The 22534-nt window shown below is 48.6% G+C and overlaps 1 protein-coding gene across 7 annotated transcripts; it reads right to left on the bottom strand.

The window, feature by feature from the left end:
- Positions 1-1044: 1044 nt before the first annotated feature.
- On the bottom strand, positions 1045-22291 carry AGFG2 (ArfGAP with FG repeats 2). Of its 7 annotated transcripts, none has more exons than XM_072837250.1 (13): positions 21888-22291; positions 14135-14228; positions 12964-13079; positions 11712-11886; positions 10956-11121; positions 10150-10275; positions 9429-9461; positions 4628-4748; positions 4396-4481; positions 4127-4210; positions 2951-3079; positions 2543-2628; positions 1045-2251 (listed from the first exon to the last, which is right to left on the bottom strand). In XM_072837250.1, the coding sequence occupies exons 1-13, from the start codon at positions 22106-22108 to the stop codon at positions 2192-2194; spliced, it is 1497 nt and encodes a 498-aa protein (XP_072693351.1). In that variant the 5' UTR covers positions 22109-22291; the 3' UTR covers positions 1045-2191. The 7 variants fall into 7 exon arrangements, with proteins under 7 accessions (XP_072693351.1, XP_072693352.1, XP_072693353.1 ...); XM_072837251.1 differs by having other exon boundaries at positions 10956-11109; positions 21888-22290; XM_072837252.1 differs by having other exon boundaries at positions 11712-11865; positions 21888-22286.
- Positions 22292-22534: the final 243 nt, after the last annotated feature.

Genomic DNA, 22534 nt, shown 5'->3' with positions numbered 1-22534 from the left:
GGCCTGGGCACCAAGCCCTAAGGAGGTCGCTGGGAAACAGCAGGAGTGTAACTGAAACTCGCAGCAAGGGCCCTCTCAACTTCACCTCCAGACCTCAGTGCTTTTGGTCAGGAAAGGGAGTTGGGGGTGGCTGGGGAAAAATCAGATAAGGCTCCTCCTCCTACGAAAGAGACCTGCTTCCTCCCCTTCCTGGCTCTAAGCAGAGAAAATGGGAAACAGAAACAGGGCCCGGGACAGAGAAGTAATCAAGAGTGACAGAGAAAAATACTGGGAGAAGGGGACAGAACATGAAAAAGCCAGGGATGGTGGTCTATGCTGGGAAATCCATGATCCACCAGGCGATGGAAGGAGGGTAGGGGCTGGGAGAGTAGGAACACAGACCCGAGACAGGATGGGTTCTGAGCCTTGCAAAGGTGCAGAGGCTACGCCTGGATGGGCAAATAGCAGCAGAGAGAAATATTTCCAGAGAAGTCCTCAAAGTAAATAAAGTGATAACACAGTCCCCACCTCTCCTTGCTGTTCTGCTGCTAAAGGTCATTGGGTGGAAAGACCCAGAGAATCCCAAGAATGAACAGCTGAAGGGCCAGAGTCCCTGCACAATGCAGGAAAGGGAAGAACATCCCTTGACAGCAAGGCTGAAGGCTGGGCCTCTCCTCTGCCATGTGAGGTGTTTAACCCACGCTGGCTGCCTTGTCACCATACAAACAGCCCAGATGCTATGGCTGTTGACACAACATCCTCAGGCGAACAGTCTGGGGAGGGGCCGAGGATGCACCGGCCTGGGAGTGGTCTACTCCTGTACTCAGGTCCCACCATCGTCATCTCCATCCTCCAGCACCACCCTGCCCCGTGGGAGTCACCCCCTCACTGCAGCCACCTCCCACTGCACTCCGTCCCATTGCTAACCAGGATTCCAGCTCTGATGGGGCCTGGCCATGTCCAGCAAGGAATTCCTGTCCTGAGCCAACAGCATCATCATCTTCACTGACCTACTAGGCACACTGGGGCCCCTCAAACTAACTCAAAGTGAGACCATGTGAGCCATTTCCTTTTTCTTCCAAATGCAGTTCTTTTCCAACATTGCCTGCAACAGCTTTGGTGAAGAGATTTTGGGGGTGGGGGAGGCACATGGGAAAAAGATAGGAAAAAACCCAGCCAATTGCACAAAGCCTTTCCCTGGAAAAGCCCAGGCTCTGGAGTGGTCAGGACTTGTGAACACCCTCCCCACCACCTTCTGGAGCTCCGGCTTTGCTGGTTGAGGCACAGATGGGGATCCATTCCATTCCCCATGTAAAAGAGCTGTCTGGGAGCAGGAGAATTGTGGCATGTGTGTGCATGTGTGTGTGTATATATAATAGGCTATATTAGAAAATTCTCTATGTATAAATATAAAACACTGGTATCCAAACATGACACCACAGCAAACTAAAGTGCTTGACAGGAGTTGGGCATGTCTAAGTATATAGGTAAAACTATTATTCATCCTGAGTATCCAGGATGAGGGAGGGAGCTGGAGAAGCAAAACCATGGAGGGCCTTCTGGCATGGTGGGGATGGGGATAGAAGGGTGTGCTGGCCCAAGCCAGGGCATCAAGGGCATCCTATGCCCCCCTGCCCCCGACCAAAGCCTTCTCGACCTGTCTGATCACTGTCCAAGGTCAACACCACACCTCATCTCCACTTTGACCCTACTCTGCCCACCGTGCTTCTGTCCACAAGGAGACCAGCATGGGAAAGCTGGGGAGGCGGGGAGGCTTGCTCCCACAGGAGAATGCTGGTCCGTCTGCACCCACAGCTTCCTCTGTCCACAGGGTTGGAGGTGAAGGAACCACTATGTATGCTGAAGGCAGGAGAGGAGGATTATTGTCATCATAATTAAGAATTTGAGAAATCAAATACCAATACTCCTCCTGGCCAGTCCCTGCCTGCTTTCCTCTTAGGCCTCCTCCTGGGTGGGAGCTGGAGTGGGGATGGGAGGAAGCCTTGAGGGCAGCTGACCGGGAAGCTGCCCTTTTATCTGCAAGCCCCAAGCAAAGCATTAGCACCTCCGCCATCCCCAAGACCCCTTCCCTGCAAAACAAGGCCCATTCTGGTCTCAGACCCACAGAAATGCCACAGGCAAATGGTCACCAGAGCTCCTGGGAGTAGAGGGGCCCCAGAGGGTGGGGAAGAGGCCCCCCAGGGACACAATGCTACAAGAATGGGTTGGTGGTTGGAGGTCTGGAGGCAAACGGGCTTGATGAGGATCCAGTCTGAAAAGAAACAACAGTCACCAATTAGGGGATTAGGGGAGAAAAGCTGCAGGCCAGGATTCTTTTCTCCCCCAGAACTGCTGAGCCTGAGGATTCTGGGAAAGTTGGTGAGCTGAGGCAAGTGGGGGGCAGGGGAATGTGGGAGACAGCAGGACCCACTGACTAACCCACTCACCGTTGCACGGCGAAGGCAGGGTTTCCACCCCACATTGCCCCATTCTCCTTCAAGGATTCTGCCCCCGACCCCCAGAGACAGGCCATCCCCCACACCAAGGCCATACTGGCACTTGCCATGAAGGGGTTGGTAGAGGTCCCAGCTGGCTGGCTCAGTTGCCTCTGACCCAGCTTGGCTGATCCTAGGTCGCTGAAGGAAGAGCCTGGGAAGCAAGAGCAAAAACTCAGCTGACAGTGTAAGCCCTTCCCCTCAAGCTGGTGCTGGCCAGCTTTGCTGGGCCTCCCTGCATCCTACAGTGGCAGCAAGAGTGGGCCTTTCTACATACAATAAGGGTCTGGAGCAGAGTCAGAGAACACTGGCAGGTCTGTGGCTTCTCTGGTGCCCCCTACTGGTCCAAAAGGGAACTATTTCAGATATCTGATATCCTAACAGTCCTAATATTCATACCCAGCCTCAATTCCTGCAGTCCCTTCGGGTGGGTGAGGAATGGGGTAAGAAAGGAGGGTGTGGTCTGAATCCCTTACCATTCTGCTGCTGAGTCATCGAGGTCTGTGGGGGGAACACTGGCGGTGGGAAGGTGCTGACAAAGGCCCTGGTGGGAGGCACTGTCTGGGGGAAGCCAGGCCCTGTACTGCTCATCCCAAAGCTGGACCCTGTGGAATGAGCACATGAAGGTCAGGAGAAGCTCTGGAAGGCAGGCTGGAGAACAGTTCTTCCTAGATCTGTCCAAGATGGGGACACGGGATAGAGTGTTTCCCTAACCAGAGGTACCCAGTAAAAGTACCCTAAGTGAGCCATTGGAAGTCTTCAGCTTTTTTGCAACCTAGTAAACCTGCCCTCTTCCTGCCCATGGTGGCTTGTAGCACAGACAGAGGGCACAGCAGTGCCGAGCATGGGTGTGGCCCAGAACTGGGGTCAGCTGCCAGCTACCTGTTAAACTGCATCAATGAAGGCAAAGTACTAGCCCTCTATGTGCCTCAGTGGTCTCATCTCTAAAAGTGGGACCATCCCCTTTCCTAGGACTGCTGGGAAAAGCAAATCCTGGGTGTAAAGCCCTCAGCAGTGTTTGCCACACCGTCAGGTCAGCATGCAAGCTGCTATCAATCTCTCTTCCTGGTCTCAAGGTTTTCAAGAACAACAACAAAAAGGTGGGGGTGGGGTGGGGTAAGAGTGCCTTTGAAGAGAGAAGAGCTGAGGCTGCAGTGGGATAAGGACTGAGGAGATCATAACACTCTGGCAGATGAAAGCAGGGACCAAGGGCAAGGCTGTAAGTGGGACACAGAAGGGAGAGAGGCTGGGTGCTGGGGGGATACGGCTGAGGGGCAAAGAGGGAGAGTCACTGCCACATCAGCCATTAAACCTGCAGAACCGGCTCGGGTAAGTAGCAGCTTGTTTTTTTGTAATTCTTAAATTCTGATCCTGGGACTTGGGTGCTTCTACTCTTTGCCCACTAGGTGGCCTGTAAGTGAAACGCGGTCTGGCCTGGTGAAGGGTGAGAGGGGGATTCGTTTCAGGAAGACCACAGCTGCCAGCTGAGGCTGTCTGCCACTCCTCCTGACAGAGGGGTGTGTGTGTGCGAGAGAGATAGACAGGGAGAGCCAGAGACAGAAGGACAGAGAGAGACAGAGAAACAGAGAGAAGGGAAAGAGAGAAGGAGGGAGAGAGGAAATTTGCACTCTGGGCAGAGTCTGGAGGCTTACCTGTGGCCAGGCCATTGGGCTGGAACGGGTTGGTGGAAGGCAGCTGGGGGTGAGTAGCAGGTACTGTGAAAGGGTTGGTGAAGGCTGCTCAGGGTGGAACAGGGTAGAGGCGGGAGAAAGAGACGGTTACTCTTTACTCATGTAGTTAATATTGGGCTGATAGCATTCCTCACAGTCTTGGGGTGCTCTTTCTCTACTTCCCTCTCTATGGAAGCCCGTTTCCTCTTGGCCTCAGATCCCCTCCCAGGGTCTCCACAGGCAAGACTCACCTCCAAAGGCAAGCCCTGTGCTGCCACCACCACCACCAGCTGGGGCCGACTGGAGTGCAGGGACCTGGCCAGCCACCCCAAAGACGCTGTGACATGGAAAGAGAAGTCAGTGTGCAGGGCACCCAGGATCAAGGGACCAGGGGATGGCAAACCCTGTTCTGCTTGACGACGATGGGAGCAACTGAGCAGGCTGGGAAAAGCCTGCTGCCCCAGAGCAGATGTCTTGACCTACCTGCTGGGGATACCTCCAGCTGATACTCCGGGCCCCAGGAGGCTGCCCATGTCTGGAAGGCTGTTGGGCTGACTGGTGGGTGCAAGAGGAGAGGCACCAAATGGAGTCACCTGGCTGCTCCCTGGGCAATGACAGGAAACAGAACGGGGAGTGCAGGGGTGAGGCAGGAGGGAAGGTGCAGAAGAGATGGAGGTGGGGGGAGCAGGGGAGAAGTAGCAGAATGATGGCATGAGTGGCCCCCACTGGGTTCTCTGAGCTTATTTCCCCCTGAATCATCCACTTCAGAGAGCCTTGACTCCAGCCAAGAATTCTAGGCAGTTTAGCCTTTCTCAGTCTCCCTAGTGCTCAAAGCCACCACTGCTGAGAGAAAGCTGCCTTCCCCTGGGTCAGGTCATTCATTGTCCCTCCTGGTCCAGTTTGACTCAGTTCTCATTTTTTCTTCAAGACCTGGAACCACCTGTGTTTTCCTCAAACCAGCATTTCCATGTATGGAGACATCACAGCAAGGGACAGGTAGAGGGGATGGGGGGTGTGGGAGTGGGTGAGGAGCTGCGAAGGGCAGAAAGGCCCAGACACTCGGGAGCCTCTCATGGAAGGCAGAGCCCCTGCTGGAGCACTGAGTGGAGATCTCCAGCTGAGAGCTTGGCTCCCACTCCTACCAGAGCCATCCTAAGGCCAGGGGCTTAGATCAGGGTTCCTCTGACCTCTCTGGTCATCACATCTAAAAAAAAAAAAACACCTAGGGGAAGCTCACATGTGGGGCTTACAAAACAGCCTGAGAAGCAAGCCCAGGAAATTCCTGTCCTTTGGAGAAAGCCTCTTTATCGGTGTGTCTCAGTGTCATCTGTATGGTGGGAATCCTGTCAAGCACTCTGGGCCTCTGGGCTGCTCTGAGGGTAAAATGAGGCTACATATGGGAAAGACTTGATTTTTATGGGTGTTGGGAGATGTATACTGAAGGAAAACGCACTTTGCCTGGTGTCTGCCACATGACAGTGCTCAGGAATTGTTTGCTGCGTGACTATGTGAGAAGTAGAGTGTGAGGAACTGAACTCTAGTTGGGGCCCTACTCCCTGCTACTGCTGTGACCTGAGCAAACTATCTTATTCTCCTGAACTCATTTTTGTCCTCTGTGGTACATTCCTATGGTGTAGGCACACACCTATCTATGGTGGCACAAAGTGCCATAAAGACAGCCCCCACGAACCCTGGTAAGTATTCTCAGGAAGTATTCTGGAATCTGAAAAGTACACAAATGTGAGGGATCACCAAAGCCTATGATTTAAGAGACCATTTCCGCGGTCAGAGGAATAAGATGAGGTTTCAAAGGAAATGTGATGGCTAGCTCAGATAGTAAATGCAAGTGAACAAGAGGCTCTCCTAGACTCTCAGCTCCAGTCTTTCAGCGTGTTCCACCTCAGCCTTGAACAAGAGGCCCCACCTGTAGGCCTCCCCACCCTTCGGGTTCAACAGAACCATGTCTCCAGATGTGCCTTCCCCAACCTCTGTCTGAATGAGAGCCTGGTTTTCCTCTCATAACAGCCCTGTTCTTTGCCCTCAGGGCACCTGACATCTTTGTAGTGACATATTTTTATTTTGTGTCAACTGTGTCCCCTTCTAGACTAATTCCACTACCAGGAGTTTTCTCACATATAGAAGTTGCAAATGTGCCCAACATGACACAAACAGCAGCTTTGTGTTTGTGAGTAGAAGACTAAATATTCATCATTCTCAACTGTTTGAGAGTAGAAGACTAAATATTCATCATTCATTCTACATATTCATCAACATAGGATGGATTAAATAAATTACGATATACACATAAGCAGGGCTATTGTGCGGCCATAAAAAAAACAATACAATGAGGAAGCTCTTCATGTACTGATAATAAAATCTATAGCAGTACTGTTCAGTTAAAACATAAATCAAGGTGCAGAATGGTATGTCTATTATGCCACCAAGAGTGTTAAAAAAAAAAGAGTCAGTGAAGGCCACAGGCTCCTCTTCCCAGAGGCCAGGTAACCTCAAGTCTGTTTGTGGGAAGAGAGGGATGTGATGGCAGAGGTGGAGAGTAGAGGTGAGACTCAGATAAGCAAGCTGATGGAAAAAAGCCTGTAGAGAGTGGGAAGAATCAACAGGTAACCTTCACAAGGGAAGACTCTTTTGCCTCCCAGAGGTGAGAGGAAGGGCCAGGGAAAGATAAAGACACTAGGCAAGGGAGGAATGGCAAAGCCAGGCTGGTTCTCAAATCCGTATTGCTCCCTGGCCCCCTCAAAGTTCAGCCTGGTTTCTCCTCAGTTAAGTTAGGGGCTTTTTTTTCTTTTCTTTTTAAAGGATTTTATTTATTTATTTGGCAGAGAGAGAGAGAGAACACAAGGAGAGGGAGCGGCAGGCAGAGGGAGAGGGAGAAGCAGGCTCCCTGTTAAGGCAAGAGGGGAGGGGTTGGGGTGGGGGGGCTGGATCCCAGAATCCTGGGATTATGACCTGAGCCAAAGGCAGACGCTTAACCAACTGAGCCACCTAGGCGTTGGGGCTTTTTTCTAAAAACTCCAGAACAATCACTTAGGTCAGAAGCCTCAGTACTGCTCTAGGCCTGTCAGGGAGCTCCCAGGTGAGAGAAGGTGCTTGCCCCACTGGGCTGTGCCCTATTGGGCTGTGTCTCCTGACGGACACTAGAGGGCAGAGCCCGCCCTCACTCTGGTAGGGTCCACAAAGGGTACTTTGTCAGCCCATTCTGGGAAGCTAGGTATACCTGTGCTCCTGTTTGCTTCTTCTGTACTTCCAGGGCCTCACTCCCTGTGGCTGGATTGGCATACAGGCCTTCTAGCAGTTTCAGGGGAAACTGCAGTTTTAGAAACTTCCCCTCTCCAGACTCCCCCTCAGAAATATAAAAATACAACTAGGCTTGTCAGAAAAGACACCCACCTCTCACCCAATCCTCCCTACTTTATACCCAGTAGTTCTTTATGTCACACTCAGAGAACCACCCTGGTGATCACGGTGCAGTGGGAAGTGAACAGGATCTGCCACTCATCAGCCATTGGGGTTTGGCCAAGTCACTGGCCAAGTTGAGCCAGTTCTGTCAACTACAAAATGGAGATCTTTCCTTCCTCATGGGGATAATATGGGGATGCTCCTAGCAATAGCAGGAGCCTCACAAGGGCTGATAGGTTCTGGCTGGCTGCAGACCAGCTGTGTTTTGAGATGACTAGACACTGGACAGAAGTTCACCTCAGGTTCAGCCGGGGAGGGCTCCGGGACTGACAGTTTCCTTCTCTTCTTCAAAGGTTGGCCTTTCGGACAAGGGATTGCGACAGGCATGCATCTCTGACAGGGCCAATTTATAACCACCTTGTATAGGCGGCTTTCTCTCTCCCAAGAGCACTTTCTTCCTGCTACACTGAATATTTCTGTGCCAGCTTACATTCTTACTGGTAACATGCAAAAGGGCCAATTTCCCTGCATACTGGCCATTACTAATCTTTAAATCTTTGAATATAACTTGTGAAATTATTATCTTACCCTAATTTGCATTTTCTCTGATTAGTCAAGTTGAGAACATTTTCATGGTTTTTTTCTGGGTATTTGCTGCTTGTATTCCTTCCCTGTTATCCTATTCTTTTTTACTTATGGGAGTTTTAAAAACACATGATGGGGGGATCCCTGGGTGGCTCAGTGGTTTAGTGCCTGCCTTTGGCCCAGGGGGTGATCCTAGAGTCAAGTCCCACATCAGGCTCCCTGCATGGAGCCTGCTTCTCCCTCTGCCTGTGTCTCTGCCTCTCTCTGTGTCTCTCATGAATAAATAAATAAAATCTTAAAAAAAAAAAAGATAAAAACACATGATGGCTATTAGCTTTTTGTCAGTTTTCCACATTGTAATGATCTTTTCTGTTTCATGCCTTCAAGGACAATGAAACATTGTTATGGGACATCTTTCAGGATACCTTTTATTTTATAGAATGTGACCTAGACAACTTCTATTTGTTAGAAATTGATGTGATGTCTCCTAGTCTGTGGTCAAATTGTAAAAGGGTTCTGTGTTTGAAAATTCTATCTTTTGGGATGCCTGGGTGGCTCAGTGGTTGAGCATGTGCCTTCGGCTCGGGGCGTGATTCCGGGATCCTGGGGTCGAGTCCCGCATCAGGCTTCCCCCGCAGGGAACCTGCTCCTCCCTCTGCCTATGTCTCTGCCTCTCTCATGAATAAATAAACAAAATCTTAAAAAAAAAAATAAAAAGAAAATTCTGTCTTTTGATTACAAAGTTCTGCTTATATGTATTAGGTCAACCTTGTTCAAGTGTTACTCAAAAGGCCTACTTTCTTCCTTATTTGTCTATCTACTCTATCTATTATTAATCTCATGAGTCTACTATCATCCCCCTCTCAGTCACTCTGTGTTAGATTTTCATTGTGTCTAAGTTTTTGCTTTATGACTTTCAAGGCCACCCTGTCAGGTACTTTAAGTTGGCAATGTGAGAACTTCTTTGTGAATTTTAACTTTCATCAATATGAAATGTCCCTCCTTGTCCCATTCAAAAAAATGAAAATAAAATAAAAACAAAAGCGAACAGACAATTTGAGGTGGCACAGCGGGAAGGCTGTGGGCAGAGTGAGAGTCGGGGAGTCTGGGCTCTGGGCCGAGCTCTGCACTCTGTGGGCTGCATGACAGGGGAACCGCTGAACTGCTTCATTTGTACGATGGCTACATTTGAAGGGTTCCTTCCAGACCTCAAAGCTCTCAGCTCAGAGGACCTGAGAGGTTTCCGCCTTGGGTGGGCTATGAGGTGGGAAGAATAACTCACCAAAGCTGTAACTTCCAGTTAGCATCCGACTGGCTGGCAGTGAGGGTAGAGAAGAGGAAGGGTGGGTGGGTGGGGGAGGGGAGAAAGAGAGAGCGTAAGTCACTAGCTTTCTCCAGACATCAGGTCTTTATGGCACTCTGGCTGCCCTCCTGTGTGTCCAGGACATGCAAAGGCCGAGGGCCAGCCCCAAGGCTATGAAGACTTGATGTCTGGGGACTCAGGGAGGAACCAAATGTTTAATGACAGTGGCCTTTAGGGTCTCTTTCTTTTTTTGTGTGTGGGGGTCTCTTTGAACACAACACTGAAGATACATGCTTCTGTTCTAACAGGGGTGAGTGAGGACTTCTGGAGACTATCTTGGACTTTGACCCAGTGCTTGCCCTTTGGGCAGCATACATCGCAGACCATCAGAGCACTCTAGAGGAAAGGTCATGTCCGCTTTTGATTTTTCGAGGACTGGGATCCCCCAAACTTCCCGGTCAGAAATCTTCTATGCACACCCTGAACAACTGCTACTGCAACTGAGCTGTTTTCTCTACAGGACAAAATAGAGCAGTGGAGCCACTCTTCCTTTCCCAGGGCTGCTTCTCGTTCTCCCCTGTCTCCTTTGCCCAGATCTCGAGGTTGGTGCAGATGTGAATGAAGGGCGATGTATGGATGTGGAAAACTGAACATAGTCAGAAGAGAGGAGGGGACTAGAATAGAGCAGGGCAGAATTTACCTGTGGCTGTTGGCTGGGCCTGGAAGGGGCCTTGGCCAGCTGGAGGAATGCTTCCAAATGCAGAAGAGCCGGGGCTACTGCCAAAGGCATCGAAGTTGGCAAAGCCTCCATGGGAAGGTGTCTGGCCTACAGGTGGAGGGAATATAAAGGCTATATATATAACATGCTCATAGAATTGTTATAATATATACTAATTCTGAAGGCCAAAGGGACATTGCCTTTCCACAGGGTCCTGTTCAGAGAGAGGTGGCAGGGGCCTGGGCAGAGGGCCAAATAACCACTGGGGGCAAGGGGACCTCAGAGGCCTCCAAGCTCCCTCTCCACCATCTTTTATCCTTACTCCATGAGGCATTCACATTTTTGTCAGGGCCTACTTTGGGCTGAATCATGTGGGGAAAAAAATCGTTTTTGGTGGGGGAAGGGTTTGAGAAGAAAAACGGGAACTAGATACCATTTTATTCAACCCTCTGTTGGCTGCTGCCGATCTTTGGGAAGAGGGCAGGGGGAATGGAACACGTGATGAGCCCCCTGCCCCCATTTTAACAGAAAAAGAAAGTAATAAAAAGGTGATTTCCAGTGTTCTAACAGGAAGTGCTGGTAGTCCCAGACTGTGATGTTTTCTGGTCAAACTGGTAGATATAATCCTGGCCACTCTCATTTGACCCCAGGCCTTCCAACTTTGATACTTCAGAATTATCATCATGTTTGCAGGACGGGACAGGGGTGGGGACCTGGTCACCTCAAGGGCGTGAATTCCTTGTGTCAGGGGTATACACTGTGGGAATCTTCTCCCAAGCCCCACTTACCCCCAAAGGCTGGGAACGCAGCAAAAGCTGGTGCCACCTGGGGAGCAGCAAAGGGGTCTCCACCTATGTCGGCCAGCAAGTCAGTACTGGCTTTCTTGATGGAAGAGTGGGGAGGTGGCTGAGAGCTCCGGGGTTGGGACGTCCGAGGCTGCGACTGACAGATAGACTTGAGAGGAGAAGGCATGACATAGAGCACTTGGGGTCCCAGACATGACAGGGCCCCTGCACGGCTCCCTAGGCTGCCCCCAGATAGGCAAGTGGAGAGAGAAGAGAGGGAGAAACTGCCCTCAACTGAGCGATTTCCTGGGCAGAAGCTGCCTGAGCCCCTCATATACCTAGTTTCTTTGTCTTCGCAGTGTACCAGTTCCCAGAAGCAAATGTTTTAGGGCTTCTCAGAGAAGGTAACCCTGAGATACACAGGGATGGTGCCAAGATTTTGCCCACCCCCCAACACCCAGAACTGTTACTTCCTCATCTTTTCCAGGGGTTTGAGGCAGCATCCTGGCCCCTTCTGTGTTTCCTTGGAGCAATGGTTAGGTTTGAAGTCGATACTCTGACTTTCCTAAATACCACTTCCTGTTGGGTTCTTTCTTCCAAAAGATAGAAGAGTCTGAGGTGAGTCCAAGACATAGGTCTGAGAACCAACTCACACCTCCAATACTGTTGTTTGCTAAGTCCAGAGGATTGGACTTAGAAAACTGACATCCCTGTCTCCCAAATTCCCAACTAGCCTTGAAGGGCAGGTCTGAGAGTTACCTGGCTAGAAGCGGAGGCAGCAGCTGAGAGAGATGGCACAGGATCCCCCAGAAGAGTCCGCAGGGGCTTTCCTTCTGGGATGGAGCCCTGGATGGGGGTGGAGGCACTGCCTTTGGTATAAGCGGGCCCCTTGACTTGGTCTGGGGGGACATACCTTTGAGAAAGAATAGCCAGGCTGAAAGGAGGGGTAACACCATGCGCCATGCTCAGTGTAGGCACTTGAAAGCACAGGTGACAGCCCAAGTCCCTTTACCCTTTCCCACTGATTCCCTTGTTTGAACTAAAGGAAATTGAGGAACTCAGCAAAGTCCTGCCTATCCTGAGTATCCCATTTACTGCCGGATGCTCATTCTTTTCTGCAGTAATGTTCTCTTTGCTCAGATGTGGGCCTGTTTTTTCTTCCTCTCTCCTTTCTCTTTCTGACATCAAACCATTTGGGTTTTAAGTAATAATGTGTCAGTAGTGCTGCTGGACAGGTGATCCTATTTTTCAACTTCCGTTTTATTTTCTAGGCGTTTCTGCGAGTTCCTCCTTCTCAGTACCACAGAAAGTTTCTGCCACCTCCTCTTCTAAGTGCTCACAATCTATCCTGACAGCTCCTGTGACTTCTGATAAAATTCCCTCCACTCTAGCATATGTATGTGGTCTCTACTCTGGAAGCATCTTCTTTATCTGGAGGACACCCCCAGGAGGGACTCCAAAATGCTGTTTTGTCCACATCAAACTCCTTGTTGTCTGAATTCTCTTCTCCACCCTATAGTTACCCCCAACATACACACACCCCTGAGATCAAGCAATAGGAAGAGCCACCTGGGGAAAGAAAAAGCAAGGGGGAGCAGAAACAGTGTTTTTGTCACCAGGAAAATAGAACACATATACATTGTGGATGAAATGATGGGATGGGTTAAAAGCACAGAGTTCTAGGGTATGTGCTTCCAGCTGCCTCTTTGCATATATGGGCCCAGCTAAGCTATAAACCTGATCCACACTCCCACAGGCCTAGCCCCTCTCTAAGCAGCCTAGTATCTCCCCAAAAGAGGAGCATCAAAGTTAGTAACTGGGGACAAGTTGTCCTTTAGGTAGTTTCATGATTTTGAAGTCAGAATTGAGCCCTAACTGAATCTGGATGGAATATATTCAACCCAAGTCTGGCCTTTGAGAGAAGAACCAACTCAAGTCTGGAAACTAGACTGTCAGATAAAGAATCCCTTTGGACATGCACCTCCGTAGCAATATCCTTCCTCCTCCTTACCATCTCTTCTTCTCATATTTTTCCTGGAGAAATTCCTTCACCTTCTGAGGATCCCTGGAATCCGGTATTAAAGATGTCCGAGCATCAAAAAGACCCAGCCAAATCTTCCTACAAACCTAAAGGAATGGAGTCAGGTAACAGAGGAGTTCAGGCATAAAGCATGAGATGGGAATGATACTACTTCCAATTTATTTATCCATACATATTAATGAGCATGGACACATGTGAGGGTCTGGGTATACCCACAAAGCAGACGATCCGTGGCTTCACAGAGTTGACCATCTAATGGGGAGGTCGTGCCTTAGGTAAGTAAAAACAGATTTATAATTAAGGGACGCCTGGGTGGCTCAGTGGTTGGGGGCCTGCCTTCAGCTCAGGTCCTGATCCCGGGATCCAGGATCGAGTCCCATATTGGGCTCCCTGCGAGGAGCCTGCTTCTCCCTTTGCCTATGTCTCTGCCCCTCTCTCTTAGTCTGTGTCTCTCATGAATAAATAAATAAATAAATATTTAAAAAATTGATTTATAATTACATATTATGACACATCTTGTAAAAGAAAAGAGAGGACCATGAGAATTATGGGGAATGAAATCTGGATGGGGGTGGGCTCAGGGATGATTGTCAGAGCTGTGGCTTCCAGAACACCTCCAGAGGCCTTCCCTTGTCAGTATCCTCTAAGTAAGCCAGTTACCCACAAGCTAGGAGGACTGGACTGCTAACAGCAAGGACAGTGTCTTCCCACCACCAGCAGATTTAGCTGGGGAAGGGGTTTAACCAACATTCGAGTACATGGCATGGGCTTATACCCAGGGTTCTGAGGGTCCGATTGGTAGAGCTGGCTCCAGATCTTACTCTGAGTCAATTCTGAATGCTCATCAACGTGGTGCTCTAAATGTCAAGGGGCAGTCTTCCTTGTGAGTGCCTAGGAGTCACCCCCTATAGAGATTTTGCTCCTTTCCCTGCTTTCTCTAACAAAGGCCTAGACAAACCATAATTTGTATAATGAAGATTCTATGGATATACAAATATGCATAAGACATAGTCAATACTAAAAAATAAAAGAAACTGGACCAAAAAGGAAAGCTGTGGGTTTTTTCCATAATCATGAGACACAGCTCCCCTGGCCAGCAGGGCAACTATAGCCAGTAACCATTCCATCGGTGCTGGCTTACCTCATTTCCACGGGATTGCAGGAACACTACTTCAGGCTCAGTGAAAGTTGTCATGGAGATGGACTTGACTCGATGGGGAGGGTTCAGGCCTCTCCTGTGAGAGAGAAACAGGAAGAGAAGTACAATGTGGTTAGTGGTTAGCACTGCAGGTCTGTTTATGGGAGGATGGGGAGGGAGAAAGGAGAAGACAACACATCAATTGAGGTAGAACTCAGGTAGAATTCCCTGACGAAGCTACTTCCTGATTCAAGGAAAGAAGGGAAGTGAGACTGTTTTGGCAGCTTTTAATGAGAGTCAGGGGTGTGTTGGGATCCCCCTCATTCTGGAGAAGAAGGTAGGGCCTGCCTATCCAGAAGCATTGTCTCCCTTGCCTGGGTTCCATGGCAGGAAACCTGCCTTCTCTCCTAGCAGGGTTCCTCCTGCAGGCTGAGGGGTGGGTAGGGTGGGGTGGGGGTGGGGGGTTACTTCTGGGAACTCAGAGATGTGCCCACATCCCATTTCCTGTTTTGCCATGGTTTAATACCTGGCTGCCTCTCCTCTTTGTCTAGACAGAAAGTGTGATTGTAGGGATGGAGAGGGGTCCCTCTCTTTTATTAAGAGATCTCTGAGAAAAGAAATAGTCCAGACCTTCTCAGCTCTAGATCTTTCGATGAAGCAGGAGGAAGTCAGAGTTAACCATGAGATACGAGATTGGCATGAGTCAGGAACATATATCCTGTAGTGATGCTTTTGTGCCAGCTCTGTGTATTCTGTTAACTCTCTGGGAGTCTATTTGTGCCCACAGAAGCCCTATAGAGATTACAGTAGACAAGAAAGCTTTCTTGCCCACACTCAACTGCCCTCTGGAGTGTTCTAACAAGGGAAACTTGGCGTTAAGCCAGGTTCCCCTTTCCTTTTCCCTTAAGTTTTACTCTGGTCCAGACCAACTGCATTCATCGGATGAAAACAAAACTGGCCAAACCACAACAAATAAACCAGACCCTGGGACCAGGCTGTGAAAGAGCATTGGCATATGCAGGAAAGATAGTCTCAGCTGATGAGGCCTCTTCAGACTTTCACTCCCCTGAAAATGGGCAAATCAAGATGTGAAAATGAAAGAAGCTCTAAAAGAGGGTCCCGGTTGATGCCATCGGGAAAGCAGAGGGAAGGAGGAGATCACACAGTTTACCAAATGGAAATCCTAGAGAAATTTTATGCTAACAGGTGTACCCACAAAATGAAGGTATCCCTATGAGTCTAGAAAATTGGCAGTGTACGTTAGTGTCTGTGTAAGGGTATGCCAAGGCGGTGGGGCGAGGGAGGGGGGACAGGTGACATGATAGAGTGAAGAGTGAAGAGCAACAGTTCCTTTGGATAATAAATTACCGATTGTGGGATTCTAACAAAGGACAGGACACCGAAGGCTACAATTGAAGGTATTTTCAGCAATTCTGTTGCTAGCCTTTTAAGTAAAGGATCTCTAAATACTCCTTTAAAAGACATTATCAAAGAGGACTGATGCCCTAAAGAAAGATTAGAGCAGAGAAATCCAAAAGCAAGGCTTTATAACTACAGGTCAAACAATAGCTCTTAAACTTGATCTGCCCTGAAGACTCTTCTAATCATATTTCAGAGATATTCCAGTTTTCTCTCTTAAAGCCTTACTAATGGCCTTGTTTTGTTTTGAAGTCCAGACAGACTTTTATATTCTTTCCCTAGCTCTTGGTCACCTTAATCTCTAGGCTCTTCCCTCGCAAAATGCCAGATGTTCTAAGGTCCAGCCAAGCAGACCTCTCCGTTCCTTTGATCCCAGTTCTTATCTTCACCTCTTACTTAGAAATATTTCCTTTGCCAAAATACAAGGCATAATGGTAGGCACTCTGGGGGGTGCAATAGGACAGCTGTTTACCACTATATACCACATATATCACATTTCATGTAGACTTAGTCCTTGATCAGCCGATGCTTGCCTACAATGATCCTAGGAGCCTAGACAAAGATACTCCTCAACACAGTTGGGTGCCATTTAGGCACACACAAGCCGGATCAGAGAGAATGTGGCACCAGGATGCAGCAGTGGGGGAAGGAAGGAACTGGTCATGGGAAAAGTAAAATGTATTCTGTTTACACTAGAAGAACAGATTTAAAGCCTATCACAAAAAGGTCATTGACATTTCCTGAAAGGACAACCAGGAACTGTTAGCAAAGTGTAAACAGGGAGGTGCTTCCTTATAGGGGGAGGGGGAGGGATTTGACCCATTCATCAGTCTAGAGGGGATGATTGGAACAACAGAACTTCCTATGGTTAAGCTTGGACTGGAGGATTTTGGGAGGGTGGGGTGGAGGGTGGAAGATAGTATGAAGGGAAAGCAGAGAAAATAAGTGATTTAGGTGCTTTGGGCCAAATGAATCTGAGGGAACAGGATGTTTCCATAGCACAGTACAAAAAGCACTGCTCTGACCTTGATGTCTGTAGACTGGATTATGTATAACTAGAGCCACAGTCTGGGGGCAGGGAAAATTCTCTACAAGGCAACATTCTGCAGCCCAGGAAGAGGACCTAGTTACATGGCCTATGAGTCAGAGCATTTTGTTTCTGAATCAGAGAGAGGTCATTGCTGGCTGAACAGAAGCAATTTAGAAACAAGAGCCCCTCTCCTCCCAGTAGCTGAAATCAAATGTTAGAGGAGTGTTAGGTCTCTCTGGGGACATAGCAGGATCATGCGAGGGGCCAGATCTGAGTCACTGGCCTGGAAACAAACAGACTCAAGTCTTCAACTTGTACCCAGTCTCCCCAACATGACTCACAGGTTCTCCCCAAAAGAAGTGAGAGCTGGAAGGAGACACTGCCCTTTGGTTATCACAGCAAATCCATTCTGTTATTTCTAACAGGAGGTGCTGGGGGAATGCAGAGATAAATTTATTTGCCCAGAATAGGGTAAGTTTTTCCAACTGAAAGCAAGTATATTACTAGGACTTGAGCCTCAGCCCAGTCATGACGCCTTTGACTTCAGTTTCTGTTTCTTGGGGCACCTGACCGGCATTTGAAGTACTCTGCATCCTTCTATGAAGTGCCCTGAAATACTGGCAGCAAAGCGACCTGCAGGGACCCTAAAGCCCGCCCAATTTTCTCTCCTTGCCTCTCTCTCCCCTCCCTTATGATCACACAACTATTTCTACAAATACCACACCTTTTGTTTTTCTGTGGTCATCTCCCTCACAACCCAGGTTTTGCTTCTATCTTGCTTCATGAAAGTCTCAAACTTGCTCAGCTGCTCAGATAAGAAGGTTCTGTCAGGCCAACAATGGAAAAAAACAGTTCTACCCAGCACCCAAGTTCTTTCATTTGTGCCGAATTTGGACTTGGGAATTCCTGACTTCTGAATATTTAGTGTTCAAATTCATACCTCCCAGGTGGGGTTTCTTTGCTTCTGGGATTCTAGTCCTCTCTGCCTCTGACCAGGGTTCAGCTAAACCACTGTTGGCTCTTATCTTGGACCCAAACATCACCAAAAAGAGTCCCTATTAGAGACTCTTACCAGTCCCTAATAGGAGAGCTCCCCTATTACCTGCTCCAGGCTCAATTTCACGAATTTTACAAAACTTCCTCCTGATCTAAAATCCCTGCAACAATGATAAACTGCTGTCCACTCATGTAGAGCCACACAGAATCCTCTGCCTTCCTCTTCAGGCTCATTCCCAATCCTTTTACATTGTTTCTCCTTCTCATCTCTTTGGATGAAAGGTGAGGCAGGAGAGGATGGAGGGATGTGACTAATACAGGGGCAAGGGACATGTCTATCTCTCTGAGACGGATGGAAAAGTACTGAATTATTGAACAACACACTATGCCTTTTCTTCCATGGAGATAAAAGTGCTTCAACCAGGAACCACTACCAGCAAGGCCAGATGGGGAAACTAAGGCACAAGGAGGTTAGGAACTTGTCATAAAGAAAGAGCTGTCAAGCACACCTCGCACCCAGTCCAGAGCTCTGTCCACCTGACCTGTGACTTAATCCTGCTGTGGGAATGAAGTTGTACAGAAGTAGAGGAGACAAGTTATATATTATTGAGACCTGAAGGATGATAGATTAAAGAATGAACTCAAACATCTAGGTTAGGGAAGCATGCCACAGACTTTGCTGAACCCAACCCTGATGTCAATGACATTATAGGCCTCAGAATCTATTTTCTTTTTTCTTTTCTTTTTCTTTTTTTTTTTTAGAATCTATTTTCTTATTAAAGAAATGTGGTTTATTCATTGAGGCATCCAGGCAAACCAGAGCAAGAAAAAAACTTGAAGCCACTGCTTTGGAAAAAGCACTTTTTAGCAGCAATTTTTACCCTGTCCTAGCTTTCTTCTCTAGTAGAAGAGTCAGACACAACCAAAGACACAGCTGAATGTATATTTTGGGGAAATGAAAAGGACCTATATCCAGGTTAAGGAAACTAGGTATTGGACGAAAACCAAATGAATAAAACTAGGTCAAATTTGGGACCTACAATTGTGGCAGCATGTATATAAATTTAGAAACAGACAAAACTAGCAGCTTCTCTCTCAGTCCCTCACACCAACGCTGTGGTTTTCTGCTAGAGCTGAGAAAATATTTCTCATGAAAAAAGAAAATGAGAATGAGCTTGTACATGTAGTGACAAAGCCATAGTCATACCCACCCACCAGTATTAAAATCAAAAATTTTCTCCAGATCTTGGGAAATTCAACTTTGGCTGCAACAGTCAACTTTGCTCCATCAGACTGTGCAGCCAGCTGGGAACTTTGGAAATTGAGCTCACTGCCCTCAGAACACTCCATTCCCCTAAGAAGTGGACATATTTGTAACATACATGCTTAATAGAGAGCTGGCTTTCAAGATAAAGCCTGTCTCACTGTCTCCTTTCCCTGGCTATGGTGCTAAAGTGTGGGACTTGAATTCCCATCCCCTTCAATACTGTTGTTCTTTTTTTTGTTTTTTTGAAGATTTTATTTATTTATTCATGAGAGACACAGAGAGAGGCAGAGGGAGAAGCAGGCTCCATGCAGGGAGCCCAATGCGGGACTCGATTCCGGGACTCCAGGATCACGCCCTGAGCCAAAGGCAGTTGCTCAACTCCTGAGCCACCCAGGAGTCCCCTGTTGTTCTTTAAACAAATAATATTTTTTCTTTTTTCATCATCCTACCTCAACATGAGCTCCTATCACTCTCCAGCCCATGCTGAGCTTAATTTAACTTCACAGTACTTATTATTATCGGCAATTATATATTTAATGATTGATTTAGATAGAGTCCATGGCCTCCACTGTGGTATAAGCTGCATAAAGATGGGTACAATTTTGTGCACTGCCATATCTCCAGTGCCTGAGACCATATCTGGGGCTTGACAGGCACTCGATAAATACATGTTGACAGACTGAATGAATGAATGAATGGACAGCCTCCTGACCTACCACAATTTTCACTTCCCAGTACCACAAAAATCCTGATCTTTGGTCAATCAACCATGTGGATTTAAGATGTTAGTTGGTCTAAGTGTCACCCTGGAGCCATGCCCTTCCGTGTCTTTTTAACTGTGTGTGCTCTCTTGTCACTCTGCAGCCAGTAGTAAGCATCCCACACCTCACACATTGTTTAGGGCCCACCTGCCAGGTCCTGCCAGCACCTGCCTGTCCCAGGGCACAGGCAATATTTTTATAAAGTTCCTATGTGTGGCCCTACTCCAATGAGTTCTATATGGTGAGAAGTACCACCAGAACCCAGGCAGACAGTCACAGCCAGGGCAACCAAAGCTTTCTTCTAGAGTTTCTTCTGATATTTCTCTCCTTATAATGTCAACCTGCCTTTAGTTTACTGTGCACAAGTGATAAAGTTCTAAAACTGTGCACTGATATTTAAGGAGTTAACTGTTCTAGCAAAAGAAATCAGGTTTTTAATGTGTGCCAGATCCCTTGACCCTCCTTCTGTCCTGATTCAGGGATATTCATTATAGAAGGGAAATGTTATCTATGGGATACTTTAAACCAAGATCTATAAAATAATGATAATAGTGTCAGCTCTCCCATTTAGTTATGCTTTATCTTTTGTGCTGCACAGCTAACCTTGGGAATGAATTAACACTGTTTCCAAACATTTTCTTCCTAGGACCTAGACTCTAATATACCATCAGTTTTATCTGCCTGCTCCCAGACTCTATAACCAGATTTTCCTCTTCACAACAGGATCTTCAGAAATCTGTTCTTTCTCTTTCTGCTATAAATAGTCCTAAACTTTGCTCTTTCTCTCCTCAGAGTACTTGTCCCAGTCTCAGGTCTATCCTTTTGCTTCATTTAAGTCTCTACTTTTTGACACATTCCTGTTTGAGTTCTAATTGTTGTCCCAAGAGCCATAATGGCTTTCACTTAGACCAAAGTCATTACACACAAGTGGGATTGATCAGAACATAGGAGTTTGGCAAAGGAGGTAAAAATCAAATAGAGAAATAATCCTACACTGTTATCTTAGGAGACTTGGATCTTCATTTTTGATCTGCCATGATCCTAACTAATATCTAATAACAAATGCTGAAAACAGCAACCCCCATATGGCACTGGATAAATCAGTAAACCTCTCTTTGCTTCTGTTCTCCCATCTGTCATGTAAGAACAGTACTGCTCCCTTCTTGGCTCCTAAAGGTGTAAGAACAAGGAAAGCACCTTTTGTTAAATACAACACCAACCAACTAGACAAATACCAATGTATTAAAACCATTCTAAGCAAGTCCAAATAAATCTCTTGATAAACTTATACAAAATAGAGATACAGGGTTGGTATCCGATGTTAATCAGGCATCTAACCAAATAATTCCCTACGAGGAAAAAGAAACTTACCCTGTAACCAGAAATCTGGCCTAGAACTGTGGCTCTAAATTAGTTCAGGCATGACCAAATTCAGTGCCAGTGCCAAGTGCAGCACTGCAGATTATACAAAACTCCCCCAAATCTAGAAAGAGCTGCCAAATGCTACTCCCAGGATCAAGCCATGGCAACAAGAAGCTTAAAGGTGTAAACTATTACACTTAAGGATGGCTCATCCAGATCCCCAAACCTTTGGAAAAGTTAAGCTCTCTCTAACAGGGCAACCCACCAGCTCTCTAAAGATGTGTCAGAAATCTACCTCTGGGTAGTACTCCACAGCCCTGCACCATTAGGACCTGCACCTGAACACCGCAACATGGCTCCTTACCTGTCACTCTTTCTACTCTGTTAGCCCGGGTTAACTTACCTATTTTAAATTGGTTTCTCCATCTCACACTCCAGGATGGGTACAAGCCAGAAGGAAGAAAAGTACACCTTCATCTAGAGCCCAGCTTATTCTACTCCTCTCCTGTTTGTCCCCCACCTAAACAGAGTTCCCTTTCAAGGTGTGTGTCATTCTCTGGCCCTTTCAATGTCTAACCACCTCCCCACCCCGGCTCCCTTCAACTCTCCCTACTTTCGGTCCGCCTGCCCTCCCTTCGAGAGTTTCTCCCTTCTTCTCCGGTGTCCGTCCTATCCCCTGCAACGCGACTCCCATCGTGTCTTGTCTCCCAGGCCAATTTCCTTTCCCCGTGACAGCTCTGCAGCAGACCACCCTCTGAGCGCATCAGGCGCTTCCCCAGGCCTCTCCGCCACCACCCCTACCTCAGCTCGGTCCCCTCGCCCCGATCCCCGCTGCCTAGCCCCCTGCCCCCCCCCACCCGCCGACACTCCGTGGCCCCTTCCCTGTCCTGCCCCATCCCCCACCCCCGCCAGTACACTCACAGGAGGCCGGAGCAGGTGGTGCAGACGAAGCTGCCCACGGTGATATCCACGTAGGTGACCCCGCGCTGGGCGCACTCGAAGCAGTGGCGGTTCCCGGCCTGGCTGCAGCCGCCCAGCTCCCGCACCCGGCGACACCACACCTCCGAGGCCGCCTCCGCCTCCGCCTTTCCCCCGCTGACCCCGCCACCCGGGCCTGGACCCTTCTTCGCCGCCATCACCATGGTTGCCCGGTCCCTCGGACCACCTCCCCGCAAGTCAGCAATTGGCCCTTCAACTACGGCCACCTTCCCGCCTCCTCTGCCTCCTCCGCACGCCCGGCTCCCCTGACAGAAGCTAGGGAGCCGGCGACGTCCGCGGGAGACTCCTCAACCCCTCGCCTCGCCTATTCTGCACGCTGATTGGCTAGTCTCCTCCCACCTCCTCACTCTGATTGGCTCGACTTTGGACGGCCTTGGGCTGCGGGAGCCGCCAACGCCACGCCCCACCGCCTTCACCCGCAGGCCTCTCCCATTGGCCCGCAGAGACCCTTGCCGGGAGAACTGTGCGTGCCCTCTCCCTGGCCCCGCCCCCTCTCGCCACTGCCTCCACGGCGGCCCGCCTCCCAGATTCGATTGGTGAGTCCAGCTAACACGGGCTCCGACGCCGAC

This window comes from Canis lupus, chromosome 8 (assembly GCF_048164855.1).
Source record: "Canis lupus baileyi chromosome 8, mCanLup2.hap1, whole genome shotgun sequence".
Classification (NCBI taxonomy): domain Eukaryota; kingdom Metazoa; phylum Chordata; class Mammalia; order Carnivora; family Canidae; genus Canis; species Canis lupus.
Note: the sequence above shows the minus strand (reverse complement) of the source record. Positions and strands in the feature narration are given on the sequence as shown.

Coding starts and splice junctions, on each gene's coding strand:
- AGFG2 (XM_072837250.1), bottom strand. CDS start 22,108: ATGGTGATGGCGGCGAAGAAGGGTCCAGGCCCGGGTGGCGGGGTCAGC. Junction 13,080..14,134: donor TGCAATCCCGTGGAAATGAG/GTAAGCCAGCAC, acceptor CCATTCCTTTAG/GTTTGTAGGAAGATTTGGCT. Junction 2,629..2,950: donor GATGACTCAGCAGCAGAATG/GTAAGGGATTCA, acceptor CTTGCTTCCCAG/GCTCTTCCTTCAGCGACCTA.